The sequence below is a fragment of the Suricata suricatta genome, chromosome 8 (assembly GCF_006229205.1).
Source record: "Suricata suricatta isolate VVHF042 chromosome 8, meerkat_22Aug2017_6uvM2_HiC, whole genome shotgun sequence".
Lineage (NCBI taxonomy): Eukaryota > Metazoa > Chordata > Mammalia > Carnivora > Herpestidae > Suricata > Suricata suricatta.
The window spans coordinates 17,368,666-17,386,300 of NC_043707.1; the positions used below are offsets into that span (position 1 = coordinate 17,368,666).

Here is a 17,635-nt window from a genome sequence, read left to right on the forward strand (position 1 = left end):
TGGGCTGATTCCCACCTTCCTCACAGGCCCTGTGCTGCTCTCTGTCTGGGCATCTACCTTAGTATATGAATTAGCGCCTTCTGTATTACACACTCTCCCCTCCTCCCCCAGACCGCAGAGGAGTACAGGTCAGCGCGGCAGCTCTGCTCATCTTGGCTGGGCTTCCTGGTGTGTCCGCGGGTGGCCGGCAGGTTCCCTGGGACCCGGCCGGCCTGCGGTGGCTTCGCTCCCCTGTGCAGCTCTGGAGTGTGTGTTAGCCGGAGCGGCGGGGAGACGGGGCCTCGTGTGTCTCCCCGCCCAGCAGGCTACTTGGGCTTGTTCGCGTGGCCGTGCGGCGAGGTTCCAAGGCTCCAAGAACACACCCTCATGAGGATTCTGGAGAGCTGGCTTCAGAATTGGGACGCAGCCACCTCTGCCGCGTCCTCCTGGCCAGGGACAAGTCAGTGGCCGCCCCAGATTCAAGAAGTGGGGAGCAGGCGCTGTCTCTTCAGGAATGGAGCTGCCAAGTCATGTTGTGAAGGCTGTGGATACAGGGAGGAATGCACAACTGGCCATTTTTGCACTCTAGCTCCTTTGCCGGCCTCGGAGTTACATGCACCAGGGGCCTGAGGCACGGGCGCCTTTCTCTCCACGTGCTGGCACACCAAGGGACCCGAATACATATGTGGAATGAAGGTGTGCTCCACCCACTGTGCCTCCCTTCTGTTCTTCTCTCTCCCTCTCTCTCTCTTTAATGTTTATTTATTTTGAGAGAGATATGTGCACGAGCAGAGAGGGGTAGAGAGGGAGAGGGAGAGGGGGAGAGAGAGAGAGAGAGAGAGAGAGAGAGAGAGAGAGAGAGAGAGAGAGAATCCCAAGCAGCCTTTGCACTGTCCGTGAAGAGCCCCAGGTGGGGCTTGAACCGTGAGATCATGACCTGAGCCGAAATCAATCAAGAGTTGGGATGCTTAACCAGCTGAGCCACCGAGGCCCCCTTTCTTTCTGTTCCTTGTTCCTGCCTCATTCCCTCTCTCTGACTCTTCCCCAGGATCACAGCTTCTCACCGTTTCCATTTCAGCTCAGATGCCACTGCCTCTGAGAAGCCTCTCCAACTGTCCTCTGCAAGGTGTCCCTCTTCACGCTCTCTCATCACATCACCTTTTCTCCCATGACATCTCTGACCATTTAAAGTGATGAGTATGTCCCCCTCCCTCTAGAAAGTAAGCTTTGGGAGAGCAGAGCCCTAACCTTGCCTGTCTCTGCTCTTTTCTTGGTGCCTAGAGTGGTCGCTGGTACCTAGAAGGTGCTCAATACATGTTTGTCAATGGCAGGATGCAATATCAGCACCTGAATGGCTTCCCCAGGGCTCTTCTTGTGCCCAGAGGCCCTGGTGCCAGCAGCCGCCTCAGGCACAGGAAATAGCCCTTTGCCAGCCAGCTTCACGGGAAATGCTGGCAGGGCTCCCAGGATGGCACCTTCCAGGTGGATGCTCTCCCCCAAGCCCATGTGGGCTGTGCGCGACTCAGGCAGGGCTTTCTGGGTCATGAGTGATGGAAATTCACTTGAGCACACTTAGGCCAAGAGGCAGGATATTTCATGGTTTGATGCCAGGCCTGTGGAGTGGCCCTGCTTAGATTCAGGTTCTGGCTCAGCCACTTCCTAGCCCGGGCAGCCTAGCCTTTGGGAAGTCACTGAAAGTCTCTGCACCCCAGTTTCTTCCCCTACAAAAAAGGAGGAGGGGTAACAGTAGCTGCTTTTTAGGTTTTCAGGAAAATTCACAGTCCCTTATATGGAAAGCACTTACTGCCAGGCCGATGGCAAGCACCTGTGAGTCATGAGCCGCTGCTGCCATGATGGCCATTTCTGGAGGTTCTTCTATGGGCTCAAAGGGCAGGAGGTCCAGCCAGGCTTCATGAGCAGCTGGACAGAAGAACTGGAAAACTGTCAGGAACACAGGCAGCTTTGCTCTTTCAGTCTCTCTCTGTCTCCGGCCCATTAGTTTTTCTGTTCCTACATGTCTGCCTGTTCTCCTTCCTTGGCCTGTGTTTGCACCACATCAGCCATGCCTTTGGGGCCATATCCACGCTGTTTCCTACTGGGACACTAGCATCTCTTAGGTATAATCCCAAGCTTCTGGGACAATCTGATTGTCCCTCTTTGGGTCAGGTGCCCACCGCTGGGCCGTTGAGCTGTGGCCAGGTGTTAGGGACATGGCTAGAGTCCCACCCCTGTAGGTTTCTGAGAAGCCCACCAGGGATGGGCGGAGACCCCAAAAGATATCAGCTAGAGCCAGTTACTGTAGTCTATTGACTTCAAGGCAGTTCCTCTTCTGGTTTTCTGAGGCTCTTGCACATAAACGCCCACTCAGCCTCACCAAAATTATTATTTTTTAAATAGTCGCCAGCACACTTACTTCTAATTCCGCTATCCTCTTGCCTTTTTCCTCTATAAACTGCTTGGTCATTTCCTGGTCTTGTATTTGGCTGTCAGTGAATGTAGAAATTTCACAGAATCTCTGAATTTCAGGGTTGGATGGGAAAACTCTTTCATGTGTATAACAAATACACACCTACACCCACATCTTCATGTATTTACTAAAATAGTATTAGGCTAAACATTCAGTGCCACAATTTTCTGATTTCACCAACAATGTCTAGCTTTCTATGTCAGAACAGGCAAACATTAAAATTGGCAGCACAGAATTTCATTGAACACGAACTAAAAGCTCTTGAACTTGTCCTCAGTTTCACAGCCTGTCCATGTCCTTCATAAACAATGGATTCTGAAATCCCAAGTAACTCTTCAGCTGGAATCTGCCGATCACTGAATAGAGATGAATCTTTACATCTAATGGTGCAGATCAGGATTTATAAATACAGATTCTTGTAGGAACTGGGCAGATACCTTAACTGAGTGAAGCATTGCAGATGTAAGAAATGGCCTATATCTTAAACCATAAGGATTTTCTTCACTTATACAAGAAACATATAATTTTTTGTAGCATGCATTTTTTTTGAATGTTGCCTTTTTTCTCCTTTTCATAGAGATGTGGGTACAGAGGAATGTTTGTTTTATTTTAAGAGTACCATGTAGAAGATAACAGTGTAAGTGTGATGAAATTGGCAGCTGACAGTCTTGGCGATGGGAGGCTCTGGGGAGTGATGAGGACTTTGGGGAAACGGGGAACCTGTCCCGTCTCACAGGTGTGGCCACTTCTTAGCTCCAGCCTCTTGATGCGAGTGTGGGAACACAGGCCTGCTGTTGCTGGATGCTTCCCTTTTTATTTTTTCAAGAGAGACAGGAAGCCAGACTATTTATGGGAACTCCCTTAATTTTGGAGTATTGGTAATTTAGTTTTTCAAAACTGAAAAAAAAAAAAAAAAAGAAAAGCAACAACTCACAGGCCAAACAATGTGTGGGCCGCCAATTTGCAATCACTGATGTTGGTAATATAGTTCAATTAGTCTAAAATCACTAACTAATTTTTGGCTGCTGTCTTATACAGCTGACTCACTGAGCTTTTTGTCTAATGAAATCCTTCCATGATTGATAAGTGTTGAATCTGAAAACCTCTTAATCCAAGCTGGGTTCCTGGACTTGAAAATTTGGTTTCTGGACCTTCTATTTAGCTCATGCTAAATTTCTTCTGTTAAATGTGCTGAAGATCTTACTTCTGTCTTCCAGCCTGGTCACTAACGTCTTTGGCTATGTGTTGTTTGAAAACTTGACTCCTTTGATCCATTCTCCGGTCTTTTTGCAAAAATACTGAGTGGGACATGACTGAAGATCTAGACCAGAACCCCTTTTAGCAGAGCTCACCACTGGTGTCTAAGGGCTAAATCTCACCCTAGGCATAATTTTGTTTCAACTGGAAAGAGTTAAAATATTAGGGATGCCTGGGTGGCTCAGTCAGTTAGGCGTCCGACTTCGGTTTGGGTCATGGTCTCACGGATCATGAGTTTGAGCTCCATGTCAGGCTCTGTGCTGATGACCCAGATCCAGGAGCCTGCTTCAGATTCTCTCTCTCTCTCAAAAACAAACAAATAAATATTTTAAAAAAGAGTTGAGGGCACCAGGGTAGCTCAGTTGGTTGGTATCTCAGGTCATGATCTCACAGTTTGTGGGTTTGAGCCATACGTCGGGTTCTGTGGTGACAGCTCAGGGCCTAGAGCCTGCTTTAAATTCCATGTCTTCCTCTCTCTCTGTCCTTCCCCAGCTTGTATTCTGTCTCTCTCTCACTTTCTTTCTCTCTCAAAAATAAATAAACATTAAACAATTTTTTGAAAAGTTAAAATAATAAGACCTATACTTAAAAATAGGGTTTCATCATTAAATACTTGTCTTTAGGTACCTTTTGAGGGACCATAATAACTGGCAGCCTGTGTTCTTCAATCCCTCAGGTGCCAGGGCTACAACCAAAAGGAGGGGACTCCTCTGGGTGGATGTGGCTCTTCCTGTCTCTGCCTCATTTTTCACATCCAGCCTGGCCCTGTAGGCATTTATGGTTGCGACTCTTGTAGGGGTCTCTCACCAGGTGACACAAATTCATTCCCTGATTGATTCATTCGTGCATGCACGCAGCGTTTTTGAACCCTGATGTAAGGTAGCAGGCACAGTGCTAGATGTAGATGTAATGGTGTCCAAGACAGATGCTGTCCCTTTATTCACACATTCTCCAATCTACTGGGGAAGCTAGATATGAGAAAAAGTCTATGTTATTTTGAGTATAAATGATGTGAAGGCAAATTGTGTTATAGTCCTAGTCCACCGAATTATCTGAGAAGATGGAGCATGTTTTTCTGACTTTCCTAAAAGACCATTGAGAGCAACACTGAGGAAAGCTTTGCTAAGGTCCAGAGATGTCTTTCATATCACACCTTGTCCAGCGTGGCAACTATCCAAAACCAAGCCAAATGAAACCGATAAGATAAAACACACACAAAAAGGAAATGAGTTTCATCTGATAAGTCTCATTCTCCTTACCCTGGGTCTTTTGTCTGCAGAATCTACTGAACCTTTCCATTTCTGAAAACAGAATGCTATTGAGGTGCCTTGTAGTGTTTTATTGTTGTCCAGGATTTTTCCAGAGGCCCAGGCAGCAGTTTGGTCATCTTATTTGTAAGATCTCTGGGAACCCTGCTATAAGATTCATCTGTGCCAGAAGAAGTGAACTCATTTAACGGTATGTGGATATTTCATAGATGTGTTTGTTTTGATTTCTCCCTTTAGTATATTACCTCTCAAAATAAATTGTTCACTGGGGGAAGTGGTTAGCACTGGAAGGATAGAAGGTGGTTAAAGAAAGGTTATCCCTTGTAAATTCCTGACTTAGATCCTTTAACTGTGAGTAACATAAGCTGCCTCTGATTAATTTAAGCAAAAGTGAACTTGTTAGAAGATATGGGAGAAATCAGAGATGTGAGGGAAAAGGTGAAGACTTAGGCTTTGGAAAGTTCTGTAACCAGAGAAGTCCTGGGGATTTAGGAAGTAGGTGGAATGGCCCATTCCTTCAGGATAGCATACACAGGATCAATCACTTTGTTCAAGATGCAAAATCCAGGGAGGGAGCTTCTCTGCTCAGCCTACCGTGTGTCACATGACCAGCCCAGCTTGCTGACACCCCCAACACCCCATATAATACTCCTCAAGGAAGACCAAGGGGAGTGGACCCCAGGCGTGGACCCCGTTCATGTCTCTTAGAGTCTTCTTTCCTCAACCTAAAGCCAGTTACTGACTCTGAGCTCTTTGCCACTGGTGTGCCATGCCATCACTGCCCACTTTCTAAATATTTGTCGGAGCCATTCACTTGACCCATTCAACTCATTTCCTGAACACCAGTTGTTCTCTGTGCAGCTCTAGTTCTCTTTTATTTCTCTCAGACATCTATCTTATCTTAAATGGACATGGAGAATACCTACCTAGCACTTAGTATTTTCAAAGCACCATTGCAAGTGCCTTAGTCATTGCAGCTCATTAAAATTTTTTTTAAGTTTATTCATTTTTGAGAGAGGCAGAGTGCAAGTGGGAGAGGGGCAGAGAGAAAGGGAGACAGTGTCCAAAGCAGGCTCGAGGCTCTGAGATGTCAGCACAGAGACCAACGTGGGGCTTGAACTCCTGAACCACGAGACCATGACCTGAGCCAAAGTCGGATGCTTAACCAACTGAACCACCCAGGTGCCCCAATACCAGCTTATTTAAGGCTGACAGTACTTTGAGGTACTCATTATTATTTGTGGTAGTTAATGTTTGATAAAGTTGCTGCAAACACCGAATTAGTAAATAATGAGTATGGGGAATATGGGAACAGGTTCCGTTGAGCCTCTGACTATGACATTTTTGTTAACCCATCAATACGTAACCTTGTTTTCTGTGTTTTTTTGTTTTAAAGTCACCTCATTTAATATCTGTTGTGGACTCATTAACATCAAACTCATGGTCAACAGCACTACAACTCATTCCTGGATGAAATTTACCCAACATACCTATTTTCGTGAAATGTTACATCACAGCCTTCTTGCACTTAGGAACGCACCCTTGGGGGCCATTTGAAATAGCAGTTTCCAACAAAAAGCACAAAAGTGTGAAAAACGTGGTACTAAATATACCGAAAAAAAAAGAAAAAAAGAAAAAAGAGAGAAAAAAGAAAACTTTCCAGCATGAAAACTGAACCAAGAAGGTAGAGCATCACCTTGTTCAACCTCAGCTGGGAATGTGTGTGTCGGGTGACTCAGATTTTCTGCCGCTTGCCTACCTGTCCGAGGATGACCATGAAAGTAACTTGAGTGTTGATTTTGGGGTTACAAGTAATAGCAAGGAGGTGGATTTGCAAACACAGCATCTGTGAGTAATGAGTATTGACTTTAATACTGTTCTCCCTATTTTACAAAAGCGTAATGGAGGTGGAGAGAAGGATTAATTAGCCTTTCAAAAGTAGCGCCAGCAGGGAGTGGAGAAAGGAGTTGGACTTGTCATTTTGCCTGCAGACTCTGTGTTCTTAAGAGGCAGGGCAGTGGTTGAACACGGTGTGGCCCCTGCTGAGAGCTGGTTTTCACACTTTGTGGGCACTTAGGAACTAGAGAATACTGAGGGCTGTGGGCCCAAGTAGTAGGGGACGTGGGGGTGGGAAGGTGGTTTTCTTGAGTAAGCCTTTGCTGTTTTCATATCCTGTGGTGAGGTGCCAAGGATATTGGACCCTGACGCTTTCTATGTGACTTTTTAAAAAAATGTTATTTATTTTTGAAAGGAGAGAGAGAGAGAGAGAGAGAGAGAGAGAGAGAGGGCTGGGGGCAGAGAGAGAGAAGGAGACAGAGAATCTGGAAGCAGACTCCAGGCTCAGAGCTATCAGCACAGAGCCTGATGCGGGACTCAAACCTGTGACCCGATAGATCGTGACCTGAGCTGAAGTCAGATGCTTAACCAGCTGAGCCACCCAGATGCCCCTCTGTAACTTCTTGAGATGAATCTCTTATAAACCAATGTCCAGGCAGTCTGGACATTGTTTGTGGTCTTTTGGATTTCCAGGAGAGAACAGTATAGTAGACCAGAACATAGATGGCTAGAGCCCTAGCTTCCTGTGTTTGAACCCTGCCTCTGCTCTTTATTACCTCTGTGACCTTTGGGAAGTTACTTAACCTCTCAGTTTTCATCAGCAAAATGAGGATACTAATACTAACTGTCTCATGGAGTTGTTGAGAAAATTAAATTGAGTATATGTATAGAATCCCTGATATATACATATATCATTTGGAACAGTGCCTGGCACTTAAGACAGGCTCTAAAGGTGTTTACTATCGTTATTATTTGTCTTCAGCTTTCAGGGTCACACTGCTAGACTTCCTTGTGTGTACCCCCACCCTCCCTTGAGCGATCACAGTGGCAGCTCGGTCAGCTGGCGGGCTCCTGGGTCTTTTCCATTCTGCTGCAGGGTCTGCCCTGACTCACCTCTTGTGCTCACACAGATGACAGCTAAATAGAAAGACTCCTTCCTCTTAGCATTAGCTTAATTATAGGGGCTCCCTGGAAGCCAGTGTTGGGAATGTGCTCACCCACACCCCTTACACCCCCCCCCCCCCCCCCCCCCCCCCCCCCCCCCCCCCCGCCAAAGCCAGCACTGGTACCTCAAAGGACCATGAACATTGTTTCTTGCTTCCTCTTTCTTACACTCATTTTTGTCTCTGTGATGCTGTACATACAATCTTTCATCTCTGGATGGGTCCTTATACTTTTTTGTGTGTTTTCTGTGCCCCGGTTTGAGTTCCAGAAGGTCTGTTTGGGTCTCCGTGGGTGTCTGGCAGCCTCTGCAGGCCTTTCTGAATTATATAACTGAAGTTTTGTATTTTCTATTCTTTATGGGGGGTTCTTTCTGTGCTATAATTTGACTCTCAGGGTATGAGAATTTTCTTTGGGATCCCCTAGCGTTTCCTTATAAACAATTTCCCTGCCATATTTTCTGCTTTAAAATAATTCTTTCACATTGCGGAAGCAATACATATTCATTACAAAACATTACAAGATAAAGAGAAAGCAAGTGATCTCACCCCTACAAATGTTAATACCTTGGTGTATTTATCTGTTTTCTTTGTCTCTGAATCTCTCTCTCTGTCACAGATGGGGTCATGATGATTTATGAGACTACCCATTTGTCATTTTCCATGTCATCGTTGTCCTTTCGCCTGGCTCTGTGGGCTCCAGTGCATGGCTTGGCCACCCTTTCCTAGCCGGTATCCTGAGGATGGTCATTAAGAGTGTTCCCATTTCTCACTAGGATAATAGGGCTCTGATAAACATCCTGGGCCTGCACCCCTAATTAGGTTCTCAGAGCAGATTTCTAGAAGTCTTTAGTCCTTGTGATGTTGAAAGGGCTCCTGATGCTCAGGGAGCGTCTGTGTCCATCTTCCCAAGGTGAATGTCAAAGAGTAGACAGGGCAGGAAATGGGGCCCTCTGCTCCTGGGTCTTTCTCTACTTCCAATCCCTACCCCTCTCTCCTTTTAACTAATTTAGCTACAGCTGTCCACTCTGTTCCCTGGGATAGGTGGAAATTTTATTGTTTTAAAAATATTAAAACATTTAAAAATCATGGTAAAATGCCATAAAATTTACTGCCTTCACCATTTTTAAGCGTATACTATAGGTGTGGTAAGTTGTGTAGCAGCTTTCCAGAGCTCTCTGCAGCCTGAAACCCTATATCCACGGGACAGCTCCCCATTGCCCCCTCTCCCACCCCCTGGTAATCACCATTCCATTTTCTGTTTCTGGGAGTTTGACTACTTTAGATCCCTCACGTAAGTGGAATCATACTTTAGTTGTCTTTTTGTGACTGACTTATTTCACTTAACATAATGCCCTCAAGGTGCCTCCATATTGTAGCACGGGTCAGAATTTCCTTCCTTTTGAAGGCCGAATAAAGTTCCATTGTATGTATATATCACATTTTGTTTATCCATGGACACTCATGTTTCTTCCATCTCTTGGCTATTGTGCCTTATGCTATTGTGAACATGGGTGTCCCAGTGTTTCTTTGAGACCTTGATTGTGACTCTTTCGAATGTCTACCTAGAAGTGGAATGGCAGAGTGGCAGTGTCTTGGGCAGACTCTTCTGGAGACTTGGCCTCCAATTCCTCAATGGCCCCAGCTGACACATCTGTTTGCTGATGGGGCACCAGCTTTGTTCCAGTCACCGAGCTAGGCTGTGGAGATAGAATGACTGAGACAGGTCCCTGTCCTCATGGAGCTGATACTTCAGCAAGCAGACGGACAGTACTCAAGTAAGCAGATTGAAAAAACACAATGAGTTCAATTTGTGATAAATGTCATGTGGAGTTTGAATCGGGAGGAGGCAGCGGAGTGAGTGGCTATCTTAAATAGGGGATACCCCCCTCCCCTCAACTGATATTTGATCTGAGGACTATAAGATGGGAACGAGCCAGCCATGCAGAGTTGGGGAGGGTACTGTTTCTGGACCCTGGGGTGAACCATGTAAAGGCTGAGGAAGAAACCAGTTTGGCATGATCATGTAGCTGGAGAATAGTGGGCATGGGATGGAGAAGCAAAACCTTTAAGGCTGTCTTCCTGGCTGCCTTTCTGTATTTTCTTTACCCAGGAAGTTGAATGCTGTTACAGCAAGCAATATGCTGCTGGGTAACCATTTCCCATTTTAATGTGTGCTGGTGCCAGAGGAAATCCTCAAAACCTACTGCTTCTGACTCAGGCACCATTGGTTTTGCCATAACATCCAGTTGGTTCACCCTCCCTCCACTGCCCAGTCATGGATGCTTTTTCTCAGCCATAGCCTGTCATAGTCTTCCTGGGTTGGCCTGGGCTTAACTGTCTTTATCTATAAGGAACTACTCCTCATCTGCCAAAAAGGGTTACAAGATGGCTGGAAGGATTTCACTGGCAAGCACATGCTGTGCCTATGCTGGCCTCTGGCCTTATGCTTAGAACCCTGTGACAGCTTTTCCACAGGTGTGCTGTTGAGAATGTAAGTGACATAGCTGGATGACCAAGACTGGTGGTGGGAATGTGAGACCTGCAAGTGTGTGAGTCCCTTTCACTGGTGGAGCATGAGTCAAGCTCTCTTATTTTCCTAGTAAATGCTATTATTTTCATTTAACATGACTGATCATCTACCCACCTATCCATCCATCCATCTATCCATCCATCTGTCTATCCATCCATCCGTCCATCCATCCATCCATCCATCTATCCATCCATCCATCCATCATCCATCAAGCCATCCATCCATCCAGCCATCCTCTATTCATATTCAACATAATTTAATGATTAAGATAATAGACTTTGGAGTTATCTTGACTAAATTAGAATCCCAGCTCTGCCACCCACCAAGATATGATCTTAGTTAAGATTTTTAACCTCTCCTTGCCTCAGCCTCCTCAACTATAAAATGAGATTGCTATTGAAATTATTAATAGAGCCTATCTCATGGTATTGTTATGGGGGATATGTAAGTCAATATGTGTAGGGTGTTTTCATTAGTGCCTGGTTCGTAGCAGTGCTATATGTGTGTTAGCTATTACTATTAGTACATCTGCCTCTATTTAACCATCTACTTTCATAATCACTAATGCTTGTCACTAAGTATGTCTGGTGCTTTGGCTTATTGGCCTATGATAGGATTGTACTTTCTATCTCCCTTGTGGGTAGGTAGGGCCATATGAGTAGTTCCGACCAATGAGTTGTAATCTAAAGTAGTCTATGCCATTTTTATGCTGGAGCATGTCATTGCTGGTTCTAGACTCTCTTGAGTTCAGGCTTCTCCATCAGCATGATCCTGTTTACATAGAACAGGTCTGCTAGCTGGCTTGGCACTGACATGTAATAACAGAGAAAAAGAAAACTTTTGCCTATTTTGGAGTTGCTTATTACTGCAATATAACCCAGCTTTCCTGACTGTTTCTCTCTTTCAATCTATCTCTTTTATCATCTATGTACAATAACACTATAGCCTTCTTTCCCTTTTCTTTATAGCACCTGATATTAACTGGTATTCTACTATATATTTGTTTGTTGTTAATGATGAACAGTATATTCCCCATGAGGGCAGGGACTCAACTATTCACTTCTCTGTTTAGAATGTTGCCTTGCACAGAGTAGATAATACATACTCTTTAAATGAATTAAAAAATGAACAAATGGGTCTATTTAACTTCTAGGAGGTTCTCTTGAATCCTACATTCTACAGCTACCTTGAAAATCCTTACTGAGGGAGCTAATATTTGAGGAGGAACACACTGACCTTTCATTCTCCAGTTTTATTGCCTGAATCAAGAAAAGATTCCCTGAGATAGACCTCACTGTCTCTCTGCAAAGCTCCTAATACCCTTACTCTATTACAAGGGGCTTCTCTGTACCCTATGAGATAGTTCTTGCCCAGAATAAGGCTCTGTTTTCTTGCTGTGAACCTTGTAGGGGCCTTTGCCCTTCCTGTGACAACTGTCACACAGAACAGAACATCTTCATAAGCCTAGCATATCTTTGGCCACTTCTTTGAAACCAGGAGAGACACTCTTCAGGATCCTTAACTCTTTCTGGAAGCGAAGTGATCTGTACCCCATTGAAGGCTCGGGAGGCTGGTCACTTCCAACCATGTTTCCCACCTTTTAATTCTTAGTCATAAGCTGAGAGGCAAGCTCCAGTCCCAATACTTTCTCTGTTTCATACCAGGTCCTGGCTGTCTTGACGCCCTTGTTGACTCTTCACTGTACGCTTTGGACTTGGTTCTATTGAACAGTTTCTCCTCCTGCCTGAAGAGGAACTTGACTTTCTTCTGGGGATACCATCCCAGTCAGGAACAACAACCCTTTAGAGTCAGGTGTTGACCTTTCTCTTGTTCTTTATTATTGCTTCTTGGAGGTCCCACTCTTGTTTAAGAGCTGACCTTTAAGACTCCTAGTAAGTGATCATTCTGCCCTCTTGCTTCTTCCTCATTTTCATCTATAGACCACTATACACTCCCCCCAACCCCCATTTACTGAGGATACTGGGGCCCAAGTCATGATCTTCCTCCCCACACTGATGTCTAAATCTTAGGATATTTCAACACCCATGAAAGCATACCTAGCATCAGCCTAGCCTTATACATTTTGTGCTTTCTTACTTAAAGTATTTTCAATTCCATAGCCTCTTCAGGAAACAGAACTGTGTGTATAGATATGTATTAGGAAAGCTGTCGTGCTACTGTTTATAGCAGAGGATAACTGTAAATAGCCAAACTATACAATAGGTAAATAATGTTAAAACATTTGATAGAATATTATATTGCCATGGAAAATGCTGATTGGATTCTTCAGGAAAATGGTCACGATATATGGCTTGTTAGGAAAAAAATCAGGTTATAAAGTAAGATGCTTATTTTTATATGCATATGTATGTCTAGGAAAAAAACTAAATGAACACATGGTATTCTTATATGTTTTTATTTGTGTTTATCATTGAGTGGTGAAGTTGTAAATGCTAGTGTGTGTGTGTGTGTGTGTGTGTGTGTGTGTGTGTGTGTGTGTGGTATATGCTTACAGGTGCATGCATCTGTGTTCTCTAACTTTCCCATTCAGCAAATGCTAACAAATAATATTTTTGGGGTGCCTGGGTGGCTCAGTCAGTCAAGTGTCTAACTCTTGATTTTGGCTCAGGTCACAATCTCATGGTTCATGAGATCGAGTCCCACATAGGGCTCTGTGCTGACAGTGCAGAGCCTGCTTAGGATTCTTCTTTTTCCCTTCTCTTTGCTTCTCCCTCACTGTTGCATGCTCTCTTTCTCTCTCAAAATAAGTACACTTTAAAAAAGACAAATATTATTTTTGAAAATAATAAAGTCATAACTGGGGAGCAGGGACTCTCTTGGGTATTTCCTAAACTGTGTGGCCCAGTTTTCTATGTTGGACACATCTCCAGGGTGTATATGAGGGTGTCATGAGTCACTATTATCACTTCTTCCTTGAATCCTCAGTTCAAGAGGGATGAGGCATGAGATCTTAATTAGAGAAGCCAGTCAGATATGGTGATTCCAGCTCTAGATCGATCCAATGCCCAGTTTCCAGGGGTCGGGTTGCTCTGAATGACCTGGGTACGCTGACGGACATCTTAATGCAACCATTTGTGAAAGATAATGTCGCAAGTCTGCCCATCACATTGACCCAGGAAAGGAGCTTCTACCAAAGACAGCACAGAAATTTTGCAGACACTGACCAGAAGGGAATTTGTCAGTGTTTAGCTTGGCTGGCATCCCACAACCTACCTTCTTGTACAGTTAGAAGCCTTTCCAGTGTAATGTGTGAAAAACCATAGGCCCCCTGCCCACTCCCTCCCAGAGCTGTGTCACCAACAGCTTTCAAGTGTGTGCAAATTGGGAGACGACTGGATCCCACATCTCTCTGTGCCATTTTCTGGAACAAATGGCTGTTAATAAGTAGCATGGCTGCCTTGGTCTCGGTGATAAAGAAGTTCCTGTTATCACGAGCCCTTGACAGAAGATCTTTGGTGAGGGCCTCAACACTCAACATTTTAATTGGTGGTAGACAGATGTGTTGGGAAAGCTCGCAGCACCCCCGACCCCTGCCCCGACATCCATTTGTTTCAGTAAGAATGCTGTGAAATCTCACTCCCTTTGCCCTTCTGTGCCTTATGTCCTGGACATTAAACACTGACTACATGGTTGGTTAAAAAAAAACCTCTGTTACTTCAGGATGCAGTGTTGCTGATTTGGGGGATTAAGTCGTTTTAAGGTCATGAGCTTTAATTCTTACTTCAGTGATTCTCAAACCTTGTTTTACAAAAGTCCTAGAGCTTTTTTGTCTCAAGGGATGAGCATGTTATTTCTAAGATAATGTCATTTCTGTTTTCATATTAGTAAAAAAAACATGAAGTTATACATCGTAGTGTGATTTATATATTCAAAGCACTTGCATTCCCATCCGTCTGTTCTTCATATGAAGCTTTGCATGAGTGAATAGTTAGCTAGTTTCATTTGCTGTGTTTGATGTGTATGCGTTGAGTGCCTGTTGGTATACAGCACTGAGAAATACATCAGTTCTTGCAGGAGCTTAACACAGGCTACGGGGATGTGTTGGACCTATTTTGCAGAGGAGGAAAGGGTGGCTCAGGGATGTGGCATGAATTCTTACGTTCAATGTCAAGTCAGCATCAGAACTAGACTATTATCCAAGTCTTGTGATCCCAGTCTCACCTGTTCCAACTTTACATCCATGATACCATGTGAGTAGAACCAGCTTATTGACATGGGGATGGACCAGATAGCATCCTTGTAGCAGGATCAGAGATCTTCATCCTGTGATCCCTCAGTCTATAGGGTGGACTTGGAGTGGCTTTTGGGCTTCTTCTTCTACTTCTTCTTCTTCTTCTTTTTTAATAAGTTCATTTATTTAGTTATTTTGAGAGAGAGAGAGAGAGCGAGCGAGTGAGCATGCGAATTGGAAGGGGCACAGAGAGAGAGAGGGAGAGAGAATCCCAAGCAGGTTCCATACAGTCAGTGCAGAGCCCAATGTGGGGCTTGAACTCATGAACTGTGAGATGATGACCTGGAGTGAGACCAAGAGCCAGACACTTAACTGACTGAGCCATCATGGTGCCCTGGCCCTTGTGCTTATTCTTGACTGTGGGGATGGTCTGACGGAAGGTAACGGGAGTCTTGCTAACTCCCTGGGTGTACTTTATCTTTGGATGCCTCTCCTCTGGCCCCCTATCTCAATCTGTCCTCTTATCCTCAAAGGGACTCTGAGAAACTCCAAATGACCAATAAATAAAGGGAAAGGTAAGAAGGGAATATGGAAGGGAGAGCCTGGGGGAGAGTAGACAGGAGAAGCCAGGAAAGCTTGGTGGATGTGGAGATGATACCTTGGCCATGGCATGAAGGCCTTTGCCAGCAACGTGGTGGCCTATTCCAGCTCTCTCTCCTTTTGCTTTTCCCAAGTGTGCTGACGATCACCATGCTTAGGCTGGTTTGATAGGGATTATACTAGGAGGATTTTCTAACATCCATGCCTGGATTACCCCTTGTCTGATTCCTCACCAGTGGCCTTCAGTGGGCTCAGAGCATTCCAGGTTCGGCTCCCAGGGCAGTCCAGTGACTGTTTACAAGTCCTGACTTAGGATCAATGCAGAAAATATGAAAAGTGTGAAAAAAAAAAAGGAAAAACCCCTCATGTTCAAAGACTGACACTGGTAATATTTTTATGTCATTCTGGTGTTTTTCCATGCATATAAATACCTGTAATTATTTTCATTTTTAACCAAAATAGTGTCATACCATAATACTGTTTTATAGTCGTCTTTTTGCGCAAAGTGGTACGATGTAAATATTTGCCACATCAAATGTTTTTCTACAAGGGATTTTTAATGGTTGTGTGGATTTTCATGGAATGGATATACCAAAATTTACCTAAAGCAGCCCCTTTTAATATTATTTAAATAATACTTAAATATTAACATTATTTAAGTATTATTTAAATATACTTAATATTAATATTTAATATTAACATGTAGCAGTAATGTTACTGTTACAAATAACATCTTTGTCTATTTATCTCTTTGGATGGCTATTTCTGAATATTTCCTAAGGGTAAGTTGGTATCCTTAGTATTAGTTAGCTTTTGCTGTGTAACAAAGCATCCCACAGCATGGTGGTGTAAAAAAGCAAATACTTCTGTTCCACAGGGCTGTAATATGGGCTAGGCAGTTCTTTTGTTATGGGCTGGAATCCGTGGATATAGGTTAGGCTCACTCAGGCATTTGCAGTTGGCTGGTGGATTCCTTGGATTGCTTGGGATGACTGTGGTATCTCATCTTGCGGCCCTCCTGCTTTGGCTATATAGCAGTCACAGAGTTGCAAGAACAGCAGCATGAAAGTCCCTGATGCACAGACTTTACTCAACGTTGTGTTTGTGTCAAGCTTCTGTCTGTCCCAAAGGCCAAAGCATGTGACAGTGGCCAAGTCCAGGGCATGTGTTGGAGGACATTACCAAGGGCATGGCTGCAGGAGGCATGAAAACACCAGGACTGCTGTTAGTACACATCCTAGCACAATTCCCCAAATTGCAGTTTCTGTGTCAGGGCCATGGTCATTTTAAAGGTTTTTGTTGCCAGATAGCTCTCCAGGGGAGTGGTCACTAATCAATACCCTCACCTACGATACATACATTTCCAAATTCTCTTGATCACTAGATAGGATCGTCACTTCAATTTTCTCCCAGAAAATAACACTGTTGCTTTTGGAAAAATCAATGTTCATCATAAAACACCAAAACAACGTATGACCTTTATGATATCTATTGTTACTATCTTTTTTCATTATTTTTTTATTATGTTATTGGGTTAAATTTATTTACATTACACTTAGTATCTCTCAGTGTGTATTCATAAGTGAAATCGGTCTGGAAGATTACTTTATTGGTCTATTATCTACAAGTTTTTGCTCTTTTCATCAAAACATTTGGGAAATCTATCTTTTCTTTTCTTTCTTTCTTTCTTTCCTTTTTTTTTTTGGATACTTAGCAGAATCTAAATGGCAAAGGATTTATAGTGTTCTTTAAAAGTTGGAGAAAATTTGCCATTACTTCCCCCTCCCTCCATAAAAACAACTTTTGGGGACTAGTGCCTTTTCTGGGATCAATTATTTGATCATTTTTCCAGTTTATTCCATTATTATATAATTTCCAATTATACCTATTATTGGTATACTTTGTATGTTTTTCCAAGAATAATCATGTAACTGAACTTCTAACGTATTAGTATAGGACTGTACATATTATTCTATGGTGATTTGTAAAGTCTCCTTGCCATCTGCAGTTCTGTCTCTTTTCTCATTTTTACTGAGACGTTCCTATTTTTGATTTTCAAAATCTTCTTGACGAGTTTGCCGGAGTGTTAAGTGTTCTCCCCTCAAACACCCTCCCTTTAAATGTATCCTTCAATTCTGTTTCATGATGAATTAATTCCTGCTTTATTCTTCACTATTTTCTCAGCGTTAGGGCTTCTTCCTAGTTTCTTGAGTTAAATGCTTTCTATAATTTAAATGACGTCTACTGATTTGTCAAAGATTGGTTAGTATGTATGCTGGACTCCCATGATGGTGGTTTTTTTTCCAACACATCTGTGTATATATATATATATATATATATATA

General features: G+C 43.6%; 1 protein-coding gene across 6 annotated transcripts in view; it reads left to right on the forward strand.

Moving 5' to 3' along the window:
* Positions 1-17,635, forward strand: part of PRKCB (protein kinase C beta) — a 302,187-nt gene that overhangs the window by 18,805 nt on the left and 265,747 nt on the right. Inside the window, exon 1 of one of the 6 annotated variants that reach the window (XM_029947102.1) lies at positions 9,691-9,745. The exons of the other annotated variants lie outside the window; for them this stretch is intronic. Within the exon in view, the coding sequence (XP_029802962.1) occupies positions 9,706-9,745 (40 nt within the window). The 5' untranslated portion in view covers positions 9,691-9,705. Of the gene's footprint in view, positions 1-9,690; positions 9,746-17,635 lie in introns of those variants that run through there. 6 annotated transcript variants of the gene reach the window in all.